This window comes from Ochotona princeps, chromosome X (assembly GCF_030435755.1).
Source record: "Ochotona princeps isolate mOchPri1 chromosome X, mOchPri1.hap1, whole genome shotgun sequence".
NCBI classification, from domain to species: domain Eukaryota; kingdom Metazoa; phylum Chordata; class Mammalia; order Lagomorpha; family Ochotonidae; genus Ochotona; species Ochotona princeps.
The window spans coordinates 52,516,434-52,540,380 of record NC_080865.1 but is presented as its reverse complement, the minus strand read 5'-3'; the positions used below and the strand labels follow the sequence as shown (position 1 = coordinate 52,540,380).

Genomic DNA, 23,947 nt, shown 5'->3' with positions numbered 1-23,947 from the left:
CTGGGTTTTCCCTGATCTAGTCCACATGCGGCCCACAGGTGTTGTAGCCCTGCTTAGTCTGGTCTGTCCCTATCCCAGCCCACGCTCTCCAGTGGGAGTAGCTGTCCAGCAAGGGAACCACCCTCACTTATTCCCCCTGCCGGCTCTGCCTCCTCCCTTCCTGGTTCTCATGAGTGTACTGGTTGGGTGCTGCAGTCACATCCGGTACAGGCAACCTCACCTTGGCATTCTGTATTGCGCACTGTTTTTTGTTGCGACCAAACCTTGTTCGACCCACACTCTGTTCTGGTGCTCGGATTTGCCAGTGGATGACGTGAACTGATTCAGCCTGGTCTGCCCCTGATCATGCCAAATGTATGCCAGTGGGAAACGTTCGAATTTTTAAAAAAGATTTATTTATTTTTATTGGAAAGGCAGATATACAGAGAGGAGGAGAGACAGAGAGGAAGATCTCCTGTCCGGTGGTTCAATCCCCCCAAGCGGATGAAACGGCTGGAGCTGAGCAGATCCAAAGCCAGGAGCCAGGAGCTCTTCTGGGTCTCCTACCTGGATGCAGGGTCCCAATGCTTCGGGCCATCCTCGACTGCTTTCCCAGACCACAAGCAGGGTGCTGGATGGGAAGTGGAGCCGCCGGGATTAGAACTGGTGATCATACGGGATCCAGGCGTGTGCAGGGTGAGGACTTTAACCGCTATATTATCGCACTGGGCCCTATGAGCATCTTTTCATATGTCTGTTAGCCATTTGAATCTGTTTTTTTGAAAAATATCTATTCATTTCCTTTGCCCATTTATCACAGTTTTTTTTTTAACTGTCCCTGGGTTTTTGAAGCTTTGTGTGCAGATAGTGGATATTAGTCCCCTATCAGTTGTGTAGTGTGTAACGATTTTCTCCAATTTCATTGGTTGCTTCTTTGCTTTGTTAATTATTTTCTTTGCTGCACAGAGGGTTTTTAGTTTGATGCAGTCCCATTTGTTTATTTTGGCTTTGACTGCCTGTGCTTTTGGTGTCTTGTCAAAAAAGTCTCTTTCCCCATTGCTCCATCTTGGAGAACGCTTCTTGTGCTTTCTTCTAATATCATGGTGGTTTCTGGGTGCAGATTTATGCCCTTGTTCCATTTAGAGATGGTTTTTGGTTAAGTTGACAGATTGGGGTCTTGCTCCTTTATTCTGCAAGCTGCTATCCAATTGTCTCAACAGCATTTGTTGAAGAGACCAGGCTTTTTCCCTGGATTACTTTCAGTTTCTTGTCAAAGATTAGTTGGCTTTACATGTGTGGGCTCCCTTCTGGTGTTTATATTCTGTTCCACTGATGTTCTTCTCTGTTTCTGTACCAGTTTTATAGCAGGGATGGCCACTGCTCTGTAGTGTGTCTTGAGGTCTGCAGCTGTGTTTCTCCCAGCTTGGTTTTTATTCTTCAGGACAGCTTTGGCTATTTGTGGTCTCTTGTGTTTCCAGATGAACTTTTGTATTTTCTATTTCTGAGAAGAATATTGTTGGGATTTTGATTGGGATTGCCTTGATTCTGTAGATTACTTTCGTTAATAAAGACATTTTGATGATGATGATCCTCCTGAACCATGAACATGGTAGGTTTCTCCATTTTTTAATGTCTTCTTCTACTTATTTTTAAAAATTCTAGTTTTTTTTTAAGTTTTATTGGAAGGGCAGTTATACAGAGAGAAGCAGAGACAGAGGGAAAGATCTTCCATCTGCTGGTTCATTCTGCTGGTGGCCACAATGGCGGAACTGAGCTGATCCGGAGCCAGGAGTCAGGATTTTCTTCTGGGTCTCCCTTGTGGGTGCAGGATCTCAAACCTTTAGGCTGGCCTCCACTGCTTTCCTAGGCCACAAAAAGGGAGCTGGATAGGAAGGAGGCAGTTAGAACAAGTGTCCATATGGGATCCCAGTGCTTGCAAGGCAAGGACTTTAACCATTATGCTATCATGCCTCCCCCCCACCTTTTAATGTGTTATAGTTTTCATCAAAGAGCTCTTGCACATATTTGGCTAGGTTAATTTCAGGTGTCTTTTTAAATGAAATGTCTGTTTTTGATTGGTTTAGTTTTTTTAATCTTTTTAAAAATTTATTATTATTATAATTTTACGATAGTTCCATAGGCTCCTGATATTTCCTTTATCCTCTCTCCAATCCCCCCCGCCTAGTTCCTCTATATCATTACTAAAGTATAGTTCTTCATACACAGTCATATGTCCATCATTGCGGGCATGGACAATGGCAGAGACCAGCATCCTATTGTTAATATATAGTTAACAGTTTCATTGTAAGTCCATCTCTGGTAGTAGAGATGCATACTACATTGTATCCTCACATCTGGACATGTTAGTCTCCACAGTTACCGTACATGCCTTTAAATGAAAAGTCATAATACAAAATCAACAATAGGAAGAAAAATAGAAATTTACAATGCCATGAAGTTAAATAACATGTTACTGGATATGACTGTCTCCATTACACAGCTACTATACATCCCCTTAAATGAAAAGCCCCAAAACAAAATCAACAACAGGAAGAATAAAGAAATTAACAACACCATTAAATTAACATGCTACTGAATGACTAATATGTCGCTAAAACCAAAGGCAAATGTGAAGAACATCCCAGTAAAATGAGAACAGAAAACTAAATCAATAAACAACCCATTCCTAAAATGACAGGATCAAATTACCACCCATACATATTAACCCTGATTGTAAACGGCTTAAAGTCAATCAAACGTCATAGATTAGTAAACTGAATTAAAGAAAAAATCTATGGGTTGTCTAGAAGAGCCACATTTCACCAACAAATGTCGGTGGAAACTGTATCTCATGGATTTTGATGTTTTTGTTTTTGTTAGTTTCATCTATTCAAAACAATTACTTCTCATTAAATTCTTCAGTGGCTCATAGATCATACAGTAGCATTTTTTTTCAAGAAGGTTCTTGATTTTCTTTTTCACTTCTTCAGTGGCACATTAGTCATTCAGTAGCATGTTATTTATCTTCATGGTGTTGTTGATTTTTAATATTTTTTCAAGATTCCAGGTTTTTTTTTTTCTCTATTCTGAATAGCTCTTTTTTTTGTCAGGTAAGTGTTTAGAAATTACTGTTTCCTGTTCTGTAGCTTGTCTTCTCATTCTTTTTGAACAGGATGTTTTGAAGACTGAATATTCTTCATTTGGTCGTTACTATCTGTTTTTTCTTTGTCTTTCTTTTTTAAGATTAATTTTTTATTTTTAATGAGGATTACATGGTTGACCATGGTGTGGAAGGATTGAACGTTAGGGAAAAGTGGGTGGAATCATTGTTTCTAACGTCTCTATTTTTTCTTGTCTCTGGGTTAAGGTGAGAGTTACAGGGGGAAGCCACACCCAGCTTCCCAAATATGTTAGTACCCTGAGATGGGAAACCACCACCTAATATCAGCCCATGGTCCCGATATAGAATATGTTCTGAGGATTCTGACTAAAGTTTGGATAGTTCTGAAATGCTGTCAGTTTGGCTGATCCAGGGGTGAGGCAAGCCCTCCCAATGCTCGTTGACTGACATAGTTGACCTTAAGTCTCCATTCACCCAATTTTTGCTGTCCTAGTTTGCTGGGTAGTCATCCAATTTGCTCTGTTCTCCCTCCTCTGCTGTGGTACCAAATGAGCTGCCATATTCTCCATGTGCATCAGGGTCTGTATTCACTGCTTCGCCTTTTTTGCTTTCAGGAACGTCCAAGGACCAAGGGCAGGCAACCCTAGCCCTGTCAGATTCACCACTCCCAGGGCTCATGAACCCAGCACCCACCTCACAAGTGGGCCACATGACCTGGGCCAGGTGACCCGAGCCCTGCCAGATCCCCCGCCCCTGGGGCTCATGAATCCAGCACCCACTGAGCTTGTGGGCTCTGGTACCCAGGCCACGCAACCTGAGCCCCGCCCCTGTGGCTCAAGAACCTGACTCCCAGACTCCAGGTTGGCATGGTTTGCCTCACCTCAGCATCTCCAGTGTGAGTTGGCTGGTATTGCGGCCTGACCCAGCCCCTCCCACACCCTGTCCTGGTTCTCAGATCTGCCAGTGGATGTTGTTACGTGGCCAAGCCTGATCTGTCCCCAGATCTGACCCACATGTGTGCCAGTGGGTACTATAACCTGGCATGGTCAGGCCTACTCCTTGAAGTGGTTTTTGTACTTACCTGCATGGACGGCATCCCTACAAAGAGTTTTCCAAACTCCTCTGTCGGGTTTCCTCCCAGTGGCAGATCTCGCACACACCAGTGGGGTCCTTGGCCCAGGTTGGTTTTGTCCACCTCTTGTCCTGGTAGAAACAGTGGTCTTACTCAACTGCCCCATGCCCGTACTGGTTCTTACTGTTGGATATTGCAGCCTAACCACACCTGGTCTGTGCCCAAACACAGTTTTCACGTAGTTCATTGGGAGTCAACGTAGCCCAGCCCATTCTATACCCACCCTGGCGCTGACGAGTACCAGTGAGTGCTGTAGTGTAGCCCAGTCTGTCACTCCCCAGTCCGTCCTCACCCACGCTGAGAGAGGCTATAGCGGTGGCCAGCCCAGCCTTCTGCCTTCAGTCTGACTTTCGGGCTCACCAGTGGGATTCCCAACCCTGCTGGGGTGTCCCGTTAGCTCCCCAACCTGGCCTGTTCCCATCCACAGTTCTTGGTTGTGCCAGTGGAGATTGCGGTTCCACAGGGGTGAGCCCACTTATCCCCCATGGAATCTGCTGCAACCCTGATTCTCTCATGTGCTAGTTATTATCTTGGCCCATCCTAACTTCACCCTTCCCCTGATCTGACTCTCACTGTTGGTTACTGTGATCTTGTCCTGTCTGATAGGTCCTAGCCTTGGTTGGCTTTAGTGTGTGCCAGTGAGTGATGCTCAGTGAGGGTCCATGCTAGCTACCACAGCTCAGGTCTCCCACGTGTGCTTTGCTTCCCACTAACCTTTAAAGATCTTCCTATTTCCCCTCCCCCCCTCTAGCCACTCAGACTCGGCGTCCTCACGTGAAAGTACAGTGTTCTTGTCCATTGATGTCCCACAGTAGTCATTCCTCTCCTGGATATGAACCCTAAGGTCTTTCTTAGCCTGAGGTGGGCCATAGCCTACATGCCCAAATCCCTAGAGTGTGTCACCACCAGGTGGCCAGAGGGCTTCTCCCAGTGCAGTTGTTACATGAGCTGCCTAGCCCAGAGCCACCCCTGCTGCCACCAGCTGGGCGGGGGCTAAAAGACCCCAGCTGGCCCCTGAGCTGGTCCCCAGCTCCTGAAGAGCACAGGGATCAATGTGACCTGCCATCCCGGAGCCACACCTGCCGTCGCCAGCTGGGCAGGGGCAAAAAGAGCTCTTTTTCTTTTATAGATTATGATTTTAATTTCGTATCTGAAACCTTCCTCTAGATCAGGATTTTCTCATTTGCCTAAAAAGCATTTGCGTAGTTCTATATTATACATATAAGTCCGTGATCCACTTTGAGTTTATTTTGTTTTAAAGTGTGATGATGTTCTTTTTTTTTTTTTTTTTAAATTTTCAACCCAGAGATACTTCGTGTATACTGCAACATGTATTGGAAAGGCCATTCTTCCTCCATTTCATTGCTTTGTACCTTTGAAATACCAGTTGACTATACTTATGTCTGTTTCTATCCTATTATTCCTTTCCATTGATTTTTGCCTCTGCCAGTACCACACTGTCTTCAGTACTGCAGCTATATTAACTGGTCTTTAATCAGGAAATATGATTCCTCCCAATTTATTTATTTATTTTTGTCAAGATTGTTTTAGCTAGTCTAGGGTTGGTGATCCCATATAAATGTTTTGATAAACTTGTCTAAACCTATTAAAATTGCTTGGGTTTTAATAGGATTTATATAATCATTTTGGGAAGACTTGACATCATGATTATATGTATTCTTCCAGTCTTTGAATGTGGCATATTTCTACATTTTTTTAAGATTGTCTTTGAATTTTTCAATGGATTTTATAAATTTTAGCATACTGGTTTTGTACACATTTTGTTAATTGTGTGACTAGTTGATTTCTTTGAAGCAGTTGTAAGTGAGGTTGCCTTTTTAATTTTGGTTTTGTTTATAACTATTTAACTAGAAAATGCATAGAGGAGTTATGTCTTTTTCTACTAGGTTTTTATTATGAATCAGACGGGTGTTATATCCACATAGCACAGGTTAATTATGTTTTCTTTGTCTTTGCTTTTTATAAAGTTATTTTACTTCATTAGGACCTTGTGGTTATATATTAATGCTGGACAACTATTTAGCACTCAGTTACTAAATATTGCTCTTACACATTACTCTCGTGGCATATGCAATTAAAAATGAACACACTGGCCATCAGAGTATTCCAAACCTCAAATCTGAAATGCTTCAAAATCTGGAATTTTTTGAGTGTTGGCATGGTGCTAGCAAGTGACAAAATCCACACCCGTCTAATGTGACAGATCAGAGTCAAATGTTGGTGCATTAAAAAGTATGGTCTAAAACGTAGTTCAGACTATGTGTATAAGGAATATCTGATAGATAAGTGCATTTTATGTTTTGACTTTGGTCCTTTTCTGAAATGCCACATTATGTATATGCAAGCATTCCAAAATCTTCAACAACAACAAAAAATCTGCATTCTGGTAGCAGTTTCAGGTAAGGGATATTCAGCCTGCAGATTTATGTTAAAGTTGAATCGATGTTGTCTTTCATATATGAAATATTGTTTGAAGTATCCTTGTAAATTTAAAAGATAGATGAATAGATAGTTTTAGAATACAAGAATTGACTAATCAAGTATATTATATATCAACTGAACAAGTATATTTTGCATGTAAACATTCAATAATGCATTTTAAGATAACTTGCTTGATTTTCTTATTATTTGAAAAGGAGAGAGATTGAGTCACTCATCAAATGCTTACAACAGCATAGTTCGATGCTGAATCCAGGAGCCAACATTTCCATCCTGATCTCCCATGTATTGAGCATGGAACCAAAAACTTGGCCTATCATCTGCTATCTCCCAGAAAGTGTATTAGCAGGAAGCTGGTTTAGGCAGTCCAGAAAGAGATGTGGCACCAAATTCCTTCCCCCATAACTGATATTCTAGCTATATCAGTAGCCTCCTGGCTTTTGACTTTGTTTGCCAGTAGGACTGAGTGCAACTGAATCAGTGTAAACCTATCACTTAGGATGTACTTCTGAGTATTTGTCAAGAGTATCTCATTCTGTAAACTTAAGGGAAGTTTTTCTTTATTGCTGTTGAGCTTACTCATTTTCAATAAGCATTTAGAAATTTCAATGGATAGGTTTTAGTAATCATTTGAATGTTAAATTTAGTACTTTGAGTTACTAAACAAGTAGGTTAACTACTAAATGTAAATTTTTCAATTTTCTTTTTATAATTGTTAAGTCAATTTGTGCCGTACTTTAAGGAACGATCTAGATTTTATTATCAAAGCTTGGTTATCCTGTGTACTGTTTAACTTTGTTGGATAATTTTTACTTTGAACCTAGAAATGTTTTTGCAGTACAGACACTATTTTACAGTGAAACAATTTTTTTCATGTCTGTGATGACATTATTGACTTATGGGAGCAAGTGAAAAAAAGGACTAGAGTTTATTGGATATCACCTTCAAGGCTGTTGCTGTTACCTGGTACATTATATAGTTTATTACATTTAATTTCATTCTGTGCAACAGCCATATGCATAAGTTATGGATATATCTTACTGGTAAATAAGCTGAACCTTGGGACAGCCAGAGATAGGAGACTCATATTTAAACCTGTATTTATCAAACTCAAAAGTCTGTGCTATTGCCAGTGTATTGTTATATTTCAGTAAGCTGGGAAATATGTATGCACATCCATGATACCACACTACCCAGTGGATAAAATACTTTCATTGTAAAAGTAAGTATCTGAGTGTGTAAATTTACTTCATTTTTGTAGTGCAATATCTCATAGATTTTGTGGTGCAAAATCTCACAGAATTACAAAGATATAGGATGAATTTAGTATCCATTAGTGCTCACGATTGTAGTTTACATGCCATAGAATACATGTTATTTCACATTAAGAAATAAAAGCTCTCATTCCAATTTTAAATTTGTAACAGATCATGGAAAGTTACGAATTCATGCTTAGGTTTCAGAAATTCAAGTGATTCTTAGGTAGAAGTTGCTTATTAACTGCATAGTGTCAAATGCTTTAATGAGATATATCATCTTTTGTACATGAAAATTATTTCTTGTCCTATTTGCGTATTGAGGATTGTTTCCCCTTTTCCTGGTATAATGTTAAAGCTGGAAGAAAGTGAATTAACAGCAGGTTAAGATTTGCGTTGTAATAGGCACTTAAAGTTCTATTTATTTAGAATTCTAATGTTTAATTATTGTACTTCTTGAGCAATAGTAGTAATGGAATAATGGGAAATAACAATTAAAAATAAATGTAAAATCACATGCAGTTTTTAACATTTAGAGGAAGCTACATAATTGTCCGTAAGTTTAAGGATGCAGATGACACAATGCTTAACTTGAAGTGGTTTAGAAAAGCAGACAGATATGTAGGCTGGGGTCACCAGGGAGGATTTTTTAGACTGTGTTAGACATCAGTTCTGCACTTCCTTTTTTCTTTCTTTCTCTTTCTTTCTCTCTCTTTCTCTCTCTCTTTATGTCTTTTTACATATATTATCTCCATTATCGTCTCATGAAACATAAGGCCAGTGAAACATTCTATATTTAAGAGGCAGAGTCAGAGGGAGAGGAATGGCAGGGGAGACAACAGAAGCTTACAGTAGTCTGTGCTGTGGGTTGGACTGGGCCGCATTGTCGATTGGAAACTCAATCCAGTTCTGCCATGGGGGTATGAAGAATGCCCGAGCCATCATTTCTGCCTCTCAGGGTCTCCACTGTCAGGAAGCTTGAGTCAGGCCCTGGAATTAAGAATCAAACTCAGAGATGTGAGATGCCTGATCTCCAATTCATATGTGGAGAATCCAAGAAATTAAGATAATAGCCTAATGTCTTGTAAAATATTGATGTAACAATAATATTAGTTCTTTCATTGAAATCTCTGTATTGTAACAATAAATCGGGCATTTTAATTCTCTAACATTTGATTTTCTTTCAGTATTTCCTGTTGCAGTTATTGTACTAATTTTAATAAGGAGATTCATCTTTTCACTACACGTACTCTTGTGAATTTGCAAAAGATCATGTTTTCCTTGCCTCGCATTTTGTGTTTACAAACAAGTTCATTTAATATTTAAAGAAAATCTGTTACATTCACGATTCATTGTTCAAGCATTTATTAGATAACATGTATGTGTAACAGTACCATAGATGTGAAAACTCACCAGGAAGATATTATGGTCTCCCTGCAAAAGAATTAAAGTGTACTTCTAGAACTAAAGTAAATATTAGGAAAAAAGAATTGATTTTTTAAAAAGTTCAAGGAAAGCTACATATGCATGTTATGAGGTCATGGAGCAACAGTGTTACTGAATATGATTGGGTCAAGAAAGTTGTCTTTGTGGTAAAATTTAAACTTAGGATAGAAATATAGATTGCTAAAGTATGTGATTCTGTTTGGGAATGGGACGTTGTGATTTTATTTGCAGTGGACAGGATAATTCAGAAGAAATAAATTGGGCCAAAACATGGCAATCAGAGTTGGAGACAGCATGTGGGATGTTGGCGAATATGAGCTCACAGTTAGTAAATAAAGAAGATGGTTTTGTTTAGAGATAGGAAGATGAAACATTTTATGAGGAGGGTTTTAGATTTGCCTTAAGGAAGGGCTATTGTTAGTTCTTGGAGTGTCAGCAGATGTTTGCTTGCCAGAATGTATCACATGCAATCAGACCCAGTTACTGAGCAATAGCGAAACCCAATGAAAGTAGTGGATTCTGTAGAGGATAAAATATTATAGAGAGGTTCTGTGCAGTAGCCTAGCAGCTAAAGCCCTTGCCTCATACGCACTGGGATCCCTTATGGGCACTGGTTCTAATCCCAGTGGCCACACTTTCCATCCAGCTCCCTGCTTGTGAAAAGCAGTCGAGGATGGCCTTGGGAATCTGCGCCCATGTGGGAGACCTGGAATAGACTGCAGGCTCCTAGCATCGGATCAGCTCAGCTCCAGCCATTGCAGCCGCTTAGGGAGTTAATCATTGGACGGAATATCTTCCTCTCTGTTTCTCTTCCTCTCTGCATATCTGACTTTCCAATAAAAATCAACTAAATCTTTAAAAATATATCATGGGTGCCGGGAACCTGGAACCTCTTCCAGATCTCCCACGTGGGTGCAGGGTCCCAAAGGTTTGGGCCGTCCTCGACTGCTTTCCCGGGCCACAGCGGGGAGCTGGATGGGAGGTGGAGCTGCCGGGGTTGGAGCCGGTGCCCATATGGGATCCCGGGCTTTCAAGGCGAGGACTTTGGCCGCTGGGCCATGCCGCTGGGCCCGCAATTGTTTTTAACATACTGGTTACTCAATACTATAACTATTAGTTACACAACGAAGTTAATTGTTTTTGAGGGTATGTTGGAGCCTTTAATTGATCGGGTTGATAATCTGATGGTTCTGCCCTTGGACCGGACAGGGTCTCTCCAGGAAGCTGAGGAACTAGATTGGACTATAAGATGTTCGACTCTTTAGTTTATGCTTGCAAAGAGGGACTCTCAACTGTACTTGATCAGTGGATATGCAACAAGGTGGAACATTCCACATGGGGGGAGGGTGGGGGGAGGGGTGGGGTGATTCCCAGTTCCAACGAAACTGTATTACATAATAACATAATACAATGTAATCAATGAATAAAAAAATAAAATAAAATAAATATATCATGGGGAAATTTATAGAGCAGATAAGGCAATGATGAACTGAGAATGCTAATTCTAATAATAACTTTAGGAACGGGCCATAGAGAAGAGTAATAGAGATTAAAACTGAAACAATGTATTACAGGAAAGAATTCAGATTTTGTTGGATTACTCATTAAAATCATTTTTAAAGTTTTTATGCAGATTCCCCCATATCACTGTCTGTTCCTCTGTTACATGCCCTAGTCAAGAATTTCTTGGTAGTAGTGCTGTTTGATGAATAGTTATTATGTCCTCAGCACTGTGCCATAGTCTTTGCATTCAATACCTCCTTTAATTTTCAAACCAGCTTCATGAGGGAGGTGATATTATGCCTAAAATCAGGAATTTAGGGCTCAAAGAGTATAAATAACTTGTGTATATTCACAGAGCTGACTGATAATAGGATATGTTAATTGTGCGGTCTATGCTCTTTAGTATTATGTCGATTTGCTTCTAAATGTAATTCCAATGACTGCCTTAAATGATCAAAAGTGTGCATGTGACATGACTTTTTAAAAGCTGAGCTCTTTGTGTATTTTTTTCCCCCAAATCTTAATTATGTTTCATGTCGCATTAAAACCTTAAATAAATTGTAGTGTCTGGATCACATACGCCAAAACATATGCTTGAATTTTATAAGATGGAGAGAGTAAAGAAAAATTGCCATACAAAGCAGAAGCAATACAGAGGAAATGTATCAGGGCAGAGGTAGCAAAAGCATGATGTTGATGATTGTAATTTGTTATTAGTCAGGATTTACATGACGAAGTTGAAGAAGCTGGTGCACTGCAGAAAAATCCCGCAACTGTGACATCTGTGAAGTCCCCAGGAGCTGCGGAGTCTGCCTGCCTTCCTACAGAAGATGAGTCATTAAGCAGTGCGAGCTGCGAAATGCCTGCGGAACAAACTCCAAGCAGTGATCCTGAGAGCACCCCGGAAGTAAATGATGCTGAAGGGACAGGAGGGAAGGAAAACCACCATGATGACAGATGCTCAGAAGAAGAAGCAGCAAGCACAAATGTGCCCACGGCAGCAGACACCAAAGAGCAACTGAAGAAAGATAGGATTACTTATTCACAAATTATTAAAGAAGGCAGGAGATTTAATGTTGATTTGGTATCAAAGGTAAGTACCAATTTTGCCCGTCTTATTGTAGAACAATAATTGATGAAATCTAGCATCTGGACCCCATAAATCAAATTTTTATAATTTTATTCTCTGAAGCACAGAGCATTTATTGTATAAAGAGGTAGTAACCAAAAGTCAATAATTCATTTAAAGTATTTAAGTTTGAAAGCACTTCATAATCCACATGTTAAGGTGGTTTTAATGTGTTCTTGTCATTTATAACTAAACATTATTTTTGCACTTAAAGTGCTTTTGCATTAGATCACATAGTGCATTGGAGTATTGTAATGCATGGACATGTGAATTCTTCTTTTTTTTAAACAGCTAATTAACCTTCTTACCCATCCATATTATTGATAGTCAATTTACATAAACTTTTAAAAACTTTGTATATAATTCTTTTAACATCTGCATGATGAATTTTTCAAATGAAGCAGTGCAGTTTTGAAAATTTTGTGTTCATGTTTAAGAGTTTTGGAGGATAATTACATAGTGGGAGGATGGGAAGAATGCTCTTGTGTTTATTAGGTTTCCATCCTTCACTCTAGCATTAATTTTTAATGTGATTTCAGACAAGTCTTGGGTTTTAGGAGGGTGCAAAGTTGCAATGGGTTTACAGGGAGCAAGATAGTGCAAGAGACTACAAAAGCAGTGGGATTAAAGATTACAATCTTAAAGGGTCATGATAGAGTTTCAGGGTTAGGGAAAAGTAGAATAAAAATGGAGAAAAAATTTGTTAAGCCAAAAGCAAACCAAGAGGAATTGAAGACAAGTGAATAGTCACTGAGTTGCCTTCAAACTAGATTTCTCAATTTATTGTGCTTTCTTCAAGTTGCAAATGATAAGAATAAGAGAGGGACCAATTCAGGCCCTCACATTTTGCTGTTGCAATCACATTAGTCCTACTCTCTATGAAGTTGATGCCTGAAAATGAGAATAGTTTTTTGCTATTTTTATCAAGTTTTCATTTTGTCATGTAGCATTCTGTATTCTGTCATTATCTGAGTTGGTACTGCCTCGGCTCAACTTATTTCTCCAAACTGTCAATTGTATCTCTCCTATCTAGATACTTTGACCTTGTCATGTCATGATTTTAAATCTAGCATTCTGTCAACGTGCTTATTTTTGTCTGGATGGAAGTTTAATTCTAGCACAATAATAGACTTACAGTTCTTACGAACAATACTCTCTAAAAAACTCAGCAGCAATAAAAACTCAACAAAAAAACTGAACTAGTCATAACAAATGGGCCTATCATGAAAAAATTTCATTATTACTTAGAACTTGTATTATGTATTGTGAATAACAATCAGTGATATAAAGATGTAAGATGTTTTATATGAAATATTTACCTTCCACAGGAAAGTGTTAGTTGTAGAAATTAGGATAGAAAACTATTTGTGTAAATACTGTGTGGAATAGACAAGTTTGATTAGAAACTGAGACATTTGAGTAGTTTGTGAAAGGGATGTCTGGGTATTTTCACTGATTTTATTGGTTAGTGAACTGGATTCCTTAGGGTAAATACATTTTGAAAAATGTCTAGCGGCAGTTAACTAAGGCAGTTGTACTTTGTACATAGTTTTCATAGGTTCATAATCTAAATAAATAATCATTACTTGTTTTCATTTCACAAAAGCAGAATTATCTAAAGACTTTATAGTAAGAGCTGATATTATTGATCACTTTTAAGAATGTCACTCATTTAGTGAACATTTGTTTAGTACTGACTGGGTGGAAAGTACTGTATTGTATGTTATTGGAGCATTTGTTCACGCTTTGCAAATTTCATGTATTCTAAAGTATTTCATTTAACACATCTAAGTTTAGGATGATTCATAGATCTATGTTAAGCCCTACCTCTTTCCTAAAGTCTAATTTAACATCTTCATGCTGCTTTATATTTCTATACGCATTCCATTCCGAAGTTGTCATGGCATACTTCCTAAATACTTTGGGAAATTTACAGTTTGGAATCAACAATTGTGAATATAAGCTTTTAAACATAATAAATCAGGGAAAATTTTGGTCAGATAAAATGCTTAATTTATTATACTGCTTAGACTTAATGAGACGTAACCAAAGATGAAATAGTTAAGCAATTATAATTCATTATTCTGAGCTCTAATAATTATGGAAACAACATGGCAAGGAAAACCACAGTTGTTAATTATTCAATCTAGTTCCAGTTTTTTCAATAAAATTTTCATGTTAGTTAACTTCTCATCATTATGAATTCACTGTGGCAGGTCACATAGAATATGACAAAAATGGGATTTAAGTTTAAATATGATATTCTTGGAGAATCAAAATTGAAAGTTCAGTGATTCTTTTTTTTAATTTATTTTTATTGGAAAGAAAGATTTGCAGAGAGATGGAGAGACAGTGAGATTTTCTGTCTGCTGGTTCACTTCCCGAATGGCCACATTGACCAGAGCTGAGTCGATCTGAAGCTAGGAACCAGAGGCTTCGTCCAGGTTTTCCATGGGTGCAGGGTCCAAAAGCCTTGAGCCATCCTCCTATGCTTTCTCAGGCCATAAAGAAGGAGCTGGATGGGAAATGGGGCAGCTGGGACACAAAGTGACATTCATATGGGATGCTGGTGCTTGCTGGTGGAGAATTAGCCAGTTGAGCCATCACTTTGGGCCTATTTCAGTAATATTTTAAATTACTGTTAAAAGCTGGGATTATGCCTTGAGCTTTATTAGATTTTATTATGTGAAAATAGGTTTGTATGTAATGTTCTGAAATTATTAGTTCTTTCAAGGGTTTTTTTCCTTTTTAAAGATTTATTTATGTTGGAATGTTTACAGAGGGAAAAACAGAAAGATCAATCCACTGAATTGGTGCCTCATTAATCCTTATAATTTGAATATTTATTTTTAAGATTTATTCATTTTTATTACAGCCAGATATACAGAGAGGAGGAGAGACAGAGAGGAAGATCTTCCGTACGATGATTCACTCCCCAAGTGAGCCGCAACGGGCCGGTTTTGTGTAGATCCGAAGCCGGGAACCTGGAACCTCTTCTGGGTCTCCCACGCGGGTGCAGTGTCCCAAGGCATTGGGCCGTCCTCGACTGCTTTCCCAGGCCACAAGCAGGGAGCTGGATGGGAAGTGGAGCTGCCGGGATTAGAACCGGCGCCCATATGGGATCCCGGGGCTTTCAAGGCGAGGACTTTAGCCGCTAGGCCACGCCGCCGGGCCCTAATCCTTATAATTTGAAACCTGAAGAAAGCATAGTTAATTGAGAAACCTAGTTTGTTGTTTATTTATTCGTTTATTTACTTATTTTACTTCATTTATTATTATCATTTTATCATACAGTTCCATAGGCCCTGGGATTTCCCTTATCTCCTCCCCAATTCCCTCTCCTGCCTCACTGAGTTCCCCTATATCATTACTATAATATAGTTCTTGATACACAGTCATATGTCCATCATTGCAGGCATGGACAATGGCAGAGAGTCCAGCATATTTTTTTTAAATTTTTTTTAAATTTTATTATTGTTATTATTTTATAATACAGTTTCATATTCACTTATCCCCTCCCCAGTTCCCTCCCCCCCAGTTCCTCTATATCATTACTAACATATAGTTCTTCATACTCAGTCATATGTCCATCATTGCGGGCCTAGACAATGGCAAAGAGTCCAGAATCCTATTGTCAAGATATAGTAAACAGTTTCATTGTAAGTCCATCTTTGTCTGGAAGCAGAAATGCATACAACACTACATCCTCACATCTGATTGTTAGTCTCCATCTCACAGCTACTGTACATCTCCTTCAATGAAAAGTCATCATTCAAAATCAACAATAAAAAAACATCCCATCAAATTACAAAACCTGAGCAAGAAAAACAAACGGCACATGCTTAACTGTAATTGACATTCAAATAAAATTTGCATTCCCAAAATATTATACAGTAATTAGAAAATACCAGCCAAAGTAATATTAGGATACTTTTACGTGTGATCTCAACAAATTTGAACAGAAGCAAATTTTAACAAAGGTAAATTGTTTTTATTATAGTTTAATAAATGTTTGCTTTATTTAAAAAAAAATCAACAATAGAAAGAAAAGTAGAAATTTACAATGCCATGAAGTTAAATGACATGTTACTAGATATGACAGTCTCCATTACACAACTGCTGTACATCCCCTTAAATGAAAAGCCGTAATACAAAATCAACAATGAAAAGAAAAATAGAAATTTACAATGCCTGAAGTTAAATGATATGTTACTAGATATGATAGTCTCCATTACACAGCAACTATACATCCCCTTAAATGAAAAGCCACAAAACATAATCAACATCCGGGAGCAAAAAGAAATTAACAACACCAAGAAGTTAAATAACATGCTGTTAAATGACTAACGTGTAGCTGAAGAAGTGAAAATCAAGAACCTTCTTGAAGAAAATGATGCCACTGCATGATCTACGAGTCATTGAATGATTTAATCAGAAGGAAGTGTTTTGAAGAGATGAAACCAACAGAAAACAACAAAATCCATGTGATATAGTTTCTGCTGATCTTTGTTGAAGTGTGTCTCCTCCATACAATAAACAGATGGGTTTTGATTTTTAATGCAGTGTACTAATCTATGACGTTTTATTGAGTTTAAGCCATTTACGTTCAGGGTTTAATATGTATGGGTGTTACTTTGGTCCTGTCATTTTAGGAATGGGTTGTTCATTGGTTTAGTCTTCTGTTGTCATTTTACTGGGATGTTCTTCCTGTTTGCCTTTGGTTTTGGTAGGTGCTATTCCTCTTCTCTGTCAAGAGAACATCTTGAAGTATCATTTGTAGGGCAGGTTTGGAAGAGGCAAATTCCTTTAGCTTTTCTTTACTGTGGAAGAATTTTATTTCATTTTCAAAGACGAAAGAAAGCTTTGCTGGATATGTTATCCTGGGCCGACAATTTTTTTCTTTTAGGATTTGGAATATGTCACTCCATTCTCTTCTTGCCTGTAGAGTTTCCTGGGAGAGATCTCCTGTGAGCTTAATTGGCTTTCCTTTATATGTCAATTGATTTTTTTCACGTGCACATTTAAGCATCTTTTCCTTATGTTCAATTGAAGAGAGCTTGATGATCATATGTCATGGTGAAGATCGCTTTTGATCAAGCCTGTTGGGAGTTCTGTGCCCCTCCTGGATCTTGTTTCCCAATTCTTTCTCTGGATTAGGGAAATATTCCTTTATTATTTAATCAAACGCATTTGCAAACTCAGCTTCTCTTTTTGCACCTCCGGGGACTCCCATAACTCTTAGATTTGGCCTCTTAAGAGTGTCTTTCAATTCCTGAATACTTTTTTGGCCTGCTCCAGCTCTGCTTCCAGCTTTTTGTTTGCTTCCCCTTAGTGACAGGAAATACCTTCCAATTCTGAGATTCTTTCTTCTGCTTGCTTCATTCTGTTTTGGAGACGCTCCACTGTACTCTTTATTTGCTCCACTGTGTTCTTGATTTCTGATATACCAGCCTTGATTTGCTTTATTGCTTCCTTAAATTCTTTGAACTCTTGCATGAGCTTCTCATTGTTGATCAGAATCTTTTAAATGAGTCTTATGGATTCTGTGTGTCCCATTTTCTCGATGTCTTCCTCAGTTAACTCTGAGGTTGGCAATGGGTTTTGCTCCCTTGCAGGGGAGTTTGCAGTAATATTCATTGTGCCTTTGTCTCTTCTTTTGCTCTTGTTCATTGTACTTCTGTTTAGCAGAGCCTTCTCCTTCGCTCAGGTTTCTAAGCTGTGTCACCCACAGGGCTACAATGCGATTTGACTTATTGCGGTTGGTACACACCTTTTTCCTTGCAGCCACTTGTGCCTCAACCTCCAGCAAGTTCCAGGTCTGAGTTCTTATGTCAGGTTTCCACCGTGGTCTCCACAGCCCCAGCTCCTGGCTCACCACTCTCCTCCTCCTGTGATACCGTGCTGAGGCTGCACTGTTGTCTCTGCAACCTTTCTCCCACTTCTGGTTGGAGCAGGTCCCGGGATTAGAGAGATGCCAGGTGTCCTATATAATTAGGTTGTTGGTGGTGCTGATCTTTTCGGAACCTGTTGGATGTTAGGTCTGTGTGCCACACGGACCAATTTTGGCTGGTACGATGCCACAGTCACTATAATTTTCCTGCAGGACCAGTGCAATCACGGACCTCAGCAAGTTCTTGCGAGATTAGCACTTGCGCAGTTCACTATTGTCCCCCGCATTCCCAAAGCTATTGCCACAGTGCCCCAAATGGCGCCTGATATACAACCACTAAGGTTCTTGATTTGCTGGCCGTCAAATCCAAGGGCTATCCCAGACCTGCCCTGGGTGGAACCCGTAGAATGCCAGGTCATTGTAGTTTACTGAGACAGAAATGAGCTCCCAGCTCAGTGCATGCTCAGTCCTTTCCCTTGCCCTTTCCTCTTTACGCAAAATGGCGCCCAGTTCAGCTCTAGGAGGCTGACTGGGCTGTGAAATCCACTCCGTTCTTGTACTGCCCGTCTGAGATCTGCTGCTCTGTCTATGCTCCTGGTCAAATCAAACGGACCAGCAGCCAGACAGTTCTTTGTCTGGGTTCACCACCCAATCTCCCAGTGAAAGTCCCTTCCCACCTGGTTGCTGGTGGAGTTCCAGCTGCTGTGGAGTTCAGATCGCCGTGCTGGAGTGTCAGTCTCCAGGTACCTCTCTGCTGTTGTTCTGTCCTTTCCTACAACCTGAAATATGTCCTCTCTGCTTCATCCTGATTAAATGTTTTTCCGTCTGTATAAACGTGCCCTTACCCTATTCCGCCATCTTGATTTCTCCAGTCCAGCATCCTATTGTCAAGATATAGTAAACAGTTTCATTGGGAGTCCATCTTTGTCTGAGAAACCTAGATTTAAGATAGCCCTGAGGTTATTCACCTAAATGGCCACAATGGCTGGACTGAGCTGATTTAACGACTCTTCCAGGTCTCCTATGTGGGTACGGGATTCCATGGCTGTTGGCTGTACTATCCTCTTTTGCTTTCCCAGTGCAAGCAAGGATCTGGGTCTGTAAGTGGAATACGGGGACACGAACTGGTGCCCATGTAGGACGCAGGTGCTTCCTGATGGAGGATTAGTGTGTTGAGCTATTGCATTGGCCTCTTGAGGGATTCTTAAATGTTCAAATTTTTTTTTCTAAACAAATGACATTTTTGAAGTACCTTCCTGTATTACTGTTGATACATATTTAAGATGGGATTATATTTTTGAAAATATGGGATGTATGGGTTGTAAATGGTGTTAAGAATATCATGAAGTAACATGCCATATTTCATCAATCTTTAGAAAAGAGGTTTTGCCCATTTTGTTTGTTATATACAATGTTGACCTAATATTATAAAATTTCAGTTAGTTGCTACTGATGTTCTGAAAGGCTTTTCTGAATTCTTGGATACCCGACTGGTTGATTGAGTTCAATTTTTGAGATTACCTTTAACTATGTGTAGTAAAGCCGGTTTTCTTTTCTATCCTCACAGTGTAATATTTGCATTTTTAACACTTGTCAAAGTTATAGGCATTATTTAAAAGTATCTCTATAGAGGAAATGCACAAATGTTTAGAATTTAGCCATATGGTTAAATTCAGAATGACAGATAATACTTTTTAAATGGTTGTTTTTATCTTTCTGAGAGTAGGTATGAAGGATACTGAAAGATATAACATCAATCCCTCAGGGATTATGCCTTGGCTCAGGAGGCTAATTCTTCATCTTCAAGTGCCAACCTTCCACATGGGTGCTGATTCCTCTCCCAGCTGTTGCACTTTCCATTTGGCTCCCTGCTTGTATCCTGGGAAAATGGTGGAGAATGGTAAAAGTGCTTGAGTCCCTGCATCCACTAGGGAGACCTGAAAGAAGCTCCTGGATCCTGACTTGGGGTCAGGTCAGCTCTGGCCATTGTGGCCGTTCGGAGAGTGAACCAGCAGATTGAAAATCTTTGTCTCTCTTTCTCTTTCTATAAACTTCCTTTGCAATAAAATAAATTAAAAAAAGAGGGTCAGATTAAGAAAAAAGAGACTTAAATTAGTTTGGATTATTTTTGAACTTTGAATCTCGGGTAATCCATTACAAACCTGTAACAATTATGACAATATGTATTGTGACATTTATTGGTATGAATTTTAGAGGTAATTTAAACCATATTTGTCACTTTTTCTTGCCTTACATTTTTAATGTTTATCTATTTTCTTTGTTCAGCTGCTCTATTCTCGAGGATTGTTAATTGATCTTCTGATCAAATCTAATGTTAGTCGTTATGCAGAGTTTAAAAACGTTACCAGGATTCTTGCATTTCGAGAAGGAAGAGTGGAACAGGTACTGTGCTTGTCAAATATTGTAGTAACTGATTAGGAGTTGAAGTATTATCAGTTGTTTTGGAAGGATGAGCAATCAGATTGTTATTTTCTCTTAAACCTGTAAATTCCAAGCGTGCTAACAGGGTAGGGTTTGATCAATTGCATTTTGTTTTGTTAACTTGCTCATGAATTATTCCACAACTTAATTTTGGTATTGAGAAAGTGTTAGTTTCTCAAAAAAGGCAAATCTGCTAGATTTAGGCTGTCACTTGTTTCCTGGTATGGGTGATGTGCCATTGGCCTTTTAATGTCATGAAAAGCAGCTTGGCAGAGTTGAGAAAGAAAACTCCTAAATGAATTAGCTCTGAATTGAACAGATGCTATTAGAACTGACTGATGGTAAAAATGAATGATCCTACTAGAATGAGATAGTTCTGTAATATGTAAGGGGAAAATTTTTAATTTGGACTATGGTTGAATCACAAGAAAGCAGTTTCTTAATTTAAAATTACAATGTATTTTCAGGTCCCATGTTCCAGAGCAGATGTTTTTAATAGCAAACAACTTAGTATGGTAGAGAAGCGAATGCTAATGAAATTCCTTACATTTTGCCTGGAGTATGAGGAACATCCTGATGAATATAAAGGTATTGGTTCTTACTCGTTTGCATTCTCCGGTTACTAGATCTTTTTTTAAAAAACACAAAATCATAAGAATTTGTTTTAAATAACTTGCAGTTGATTAAAAGGAAATTTGTATTCTAATTGAGGAAACCTGGAGAAACATAAGCTAACAGCCCCTCTAATTTCACGTTGAAATTCTGCTTTTGTTTTTTCACATTTCTTTATCTAATTACAGAAGGAAAAATAAAATCTCTGAAGCCTTGATTATTTTTTGCTTTTTTTTCCCTCATCTTTCTCTAAATGTACTAACTTGTGCAACATTTTATACCACAAAATCTTTGAAGTGTGTGACTGGGATTAGAAAGAAAGATGATGAACATCTTCTTGAAGGGAGCGTACAGAGAATGCTCATATTTCTCTGATTTAATGAGCTACTTATTAAAAATGTAATTGTTTTAAAATGCATTCTATTTCTGCAGTATCTGGTAGGTCATTAGCAACATGTGGCATTAAATTGAATTAAAATGAAATATAATTAAAAATACAGTATCTCAGTCCCATTAGGCAAATTTCAAGTGTTTACTAATAACCTGTGGCTAGTAGCTACTGCAGCTGCATGGCAGCTATCTTGTTCATTTTACAAATTCTGTCCTGGACTTAAACTTTTATTCTTGTATGACAGTTCTAACAACTGCCTCTGCATACACAGTGTCCTCTTTCAATATGTCACTTTTTTCTCATTGGAAGTAAAGTGTATACTTAATAATTTTTCAAGCATACTCTGCCTTAGAACCTTGAAGTATTCACTTTAACAAAATATAAAAAGGCAAATTGGTGAGGCCACTAGATTTGCAGAAGTGATTTCTAATCTTGGCTGTGATTCATTTGTCACACATCGAATGCATCATTTCGGTATTGGAAATTATATCCTTTTTTAAGAAGATTTATTTATTTTTAATGGAAAGGCAGATAGATAGAGACGAGGAGAGACAGAGAGAAATATCTTCCATCCGCTGGTTCATTCCCCAAACAGCTGCAGCGGCTGGAGCTGAGCCAATCCGAAGCCAGGAGCCAGGAGCCTGGAGCCTCTTCTGGGTTTCCCACATTGGTACAGGGTCCCAAGGCTTTGGGCTGTCCTCGACTGCTTTCCCAGGCCACAAGCAGGGAACTAGATGGAAAGTGGGGTCGCTGGGATTAGAACTGGCGCCCATGTGGAATCCCAGTGCATTCAAAGCGAGGACTATATCCAATAGGCTAGCTCGCTGGGCCCTAGAGAGCTATACATAGTTTTAAGTTCATCTGGAATTGTTACTCAGAATTGAAATACACTATTGCCGAAGCACAGCAGTGTTTTTTTTTTTTTTCCTCCTGAGGATATAATAAAACTTTAATTGCTGTTCTTGAACTTTCAGGTCCATAGATTCAAGAATTTTTACAATTTTTGTTTATAAAGGTTTTACTTTGTTGAGATTTCATTTCCTACAACTAACATTACAGTTACATTGCTTCCTGTTCTTAATTTAAAGTAATGTTTTGGACTCTTTATATTTTGATGTGCGATTACATAAGAAGAGTTATTGCAGGAGCCATAGAGAAATTAATTTAATTATGTTTTAGTCAGAGTTGAGTGTTCTAGGTTTTAGTAAGGAAGATATATTTCATGAGTCATGTAACACTCTGTCATTGCATCAGCAGATTTTCTTTTTTTCATGTTTGATATCTTTAAATGTAGTTATTGGCTTTATTCTGCAGTGTGTCAAGATAATAAAATGAGATTATTGCCAGCTATGCAAACTTACTGAATTATTTAATGATTTTTTAATTTATAAAATATAAAACAGATTCATCATTTAAAGCATAAATGTTGTGCCAGTGATTTGGTAAACATAGGGAGATGTCTTTTTTTCGCCCAAAGATCAGCTCATTATCCAAAATTTAATAGTAATGTTTCCACCAGCATCATTTGTGAAGTCCTTTCAAAAGACTTGATGTCATTTTTATGGCGGTGATTATAAATAGAAATGTAAGTGCAATTTTATTTGACAAATTTTCATCCATCTTTTCATAGGCTGTGAAGAGGTTACATTTTCTGAATATTTAAAAACTCAAAAATTAACTGCCAGCCTCCAATATTTTGTTCTGCATTCGATTGCAATGACATCAGAGACAGCCACCACAACCTTAGATGGTCTCAAAGCTACCAAACACTTTCTTCACTGCCTTGGGCGATATGGCAACACCCCATTTTTGTTTCCTTTATATGGCCAAGGAGAAATCCCACAATGCTTCTGCAGGTGAGTTTGGTTTTAGTTCTTCTGAAGTTCATACTAAATTAAGGAAAATTGGACCAAAATGAGATTTCTTCAGGATTTAGTATTTGTAGATATATACTTTATTTTTCAAATTTGATTTGTAATCTGAATCTGCTTTCCTACCTGCATACCTGATTAATTTTGCCCTCTTTCTTGAGCATAGTAAAGATAGAGCTGCATAAAAATAGTGCAGATTCACTCAGTGTTATGTTTCAAGGTAGGATGCTTGTGCATAATTATAATTTTATTGTTGTCTAGGATAGACAATAATGGGAATATTCTACAATCCAGTTTCTTGTTTTTATGTTGGACAGAAGATGTTTCCTTTCTTTTTTTTGTAACTGACATCTTTGTGTATATCTCAGATTTTCAGGTTTTTCAAGGGTTCTTCTAAAAGTTCATTGAATATATACATATTATAAAGAAAAGTATACATGAATTTCCAAATTATTTTGCACCAAACTAAAATTTTTAATTCCATTTTCCATGAGCTTTTCTTTTATAGTGTGTTATTTATTTGGGAGAAACACACAGAAATCTCCCTTCCATGGTTTCTACTCCCCAAATAGGTGCAGTGACCTGCCCTGGGCCAGGCCAAAGCTGGCATTCAGGGGCTCAATCCCAGATCTCTCAAATGAGTTGGGCAAACTCATTTATCTGAGTAATCACGTGATGCCTCCCAGTGTGTGTGCTATCTGGGATTGGGAACAGA

The 23,947-nt window shown here is 38.5% G+C and overlaps 1 protein-coding gene across 2 annotated transcripts in view; it reads left to right on the top strand.

Moving 5' to 3' along the window:
• CHM (CHM Rab escort protein) overlaps positions 1 to 23,947 on the top strand; it is a 200,922-nt gene that overhangs the window by 80,178 nt on the left and 96,797 nt on the right. For both annotated transcript variants that reach the window (XR_009244599.1, XM_058659249.1), the window contains exons 5-8: positions 11,615 to 11,990; positions 20,203 to 20,319; positions 20,826 to 20,946; positions 22,992 to 23,217. Coding sequence is in view for 1 of the 2 variants with exons in the window: in XM_058659249.1 (XP_058515232.1) it covers positions 11,615 to 11,990; positions 20,203 to 20,319; positions 20,826 to 20,946; positions 22,992 to 23,217 (840 nt within the window). In the remaining variant the exon portion in view is untranslated. The remainder of the gene's footprint in view (positions 1 to 11,614; positions 11,991 to 20,202; positions 20,320 to 20,825; positions 20,947 to 22,991; positions 23,218 to 23,947) is intronic.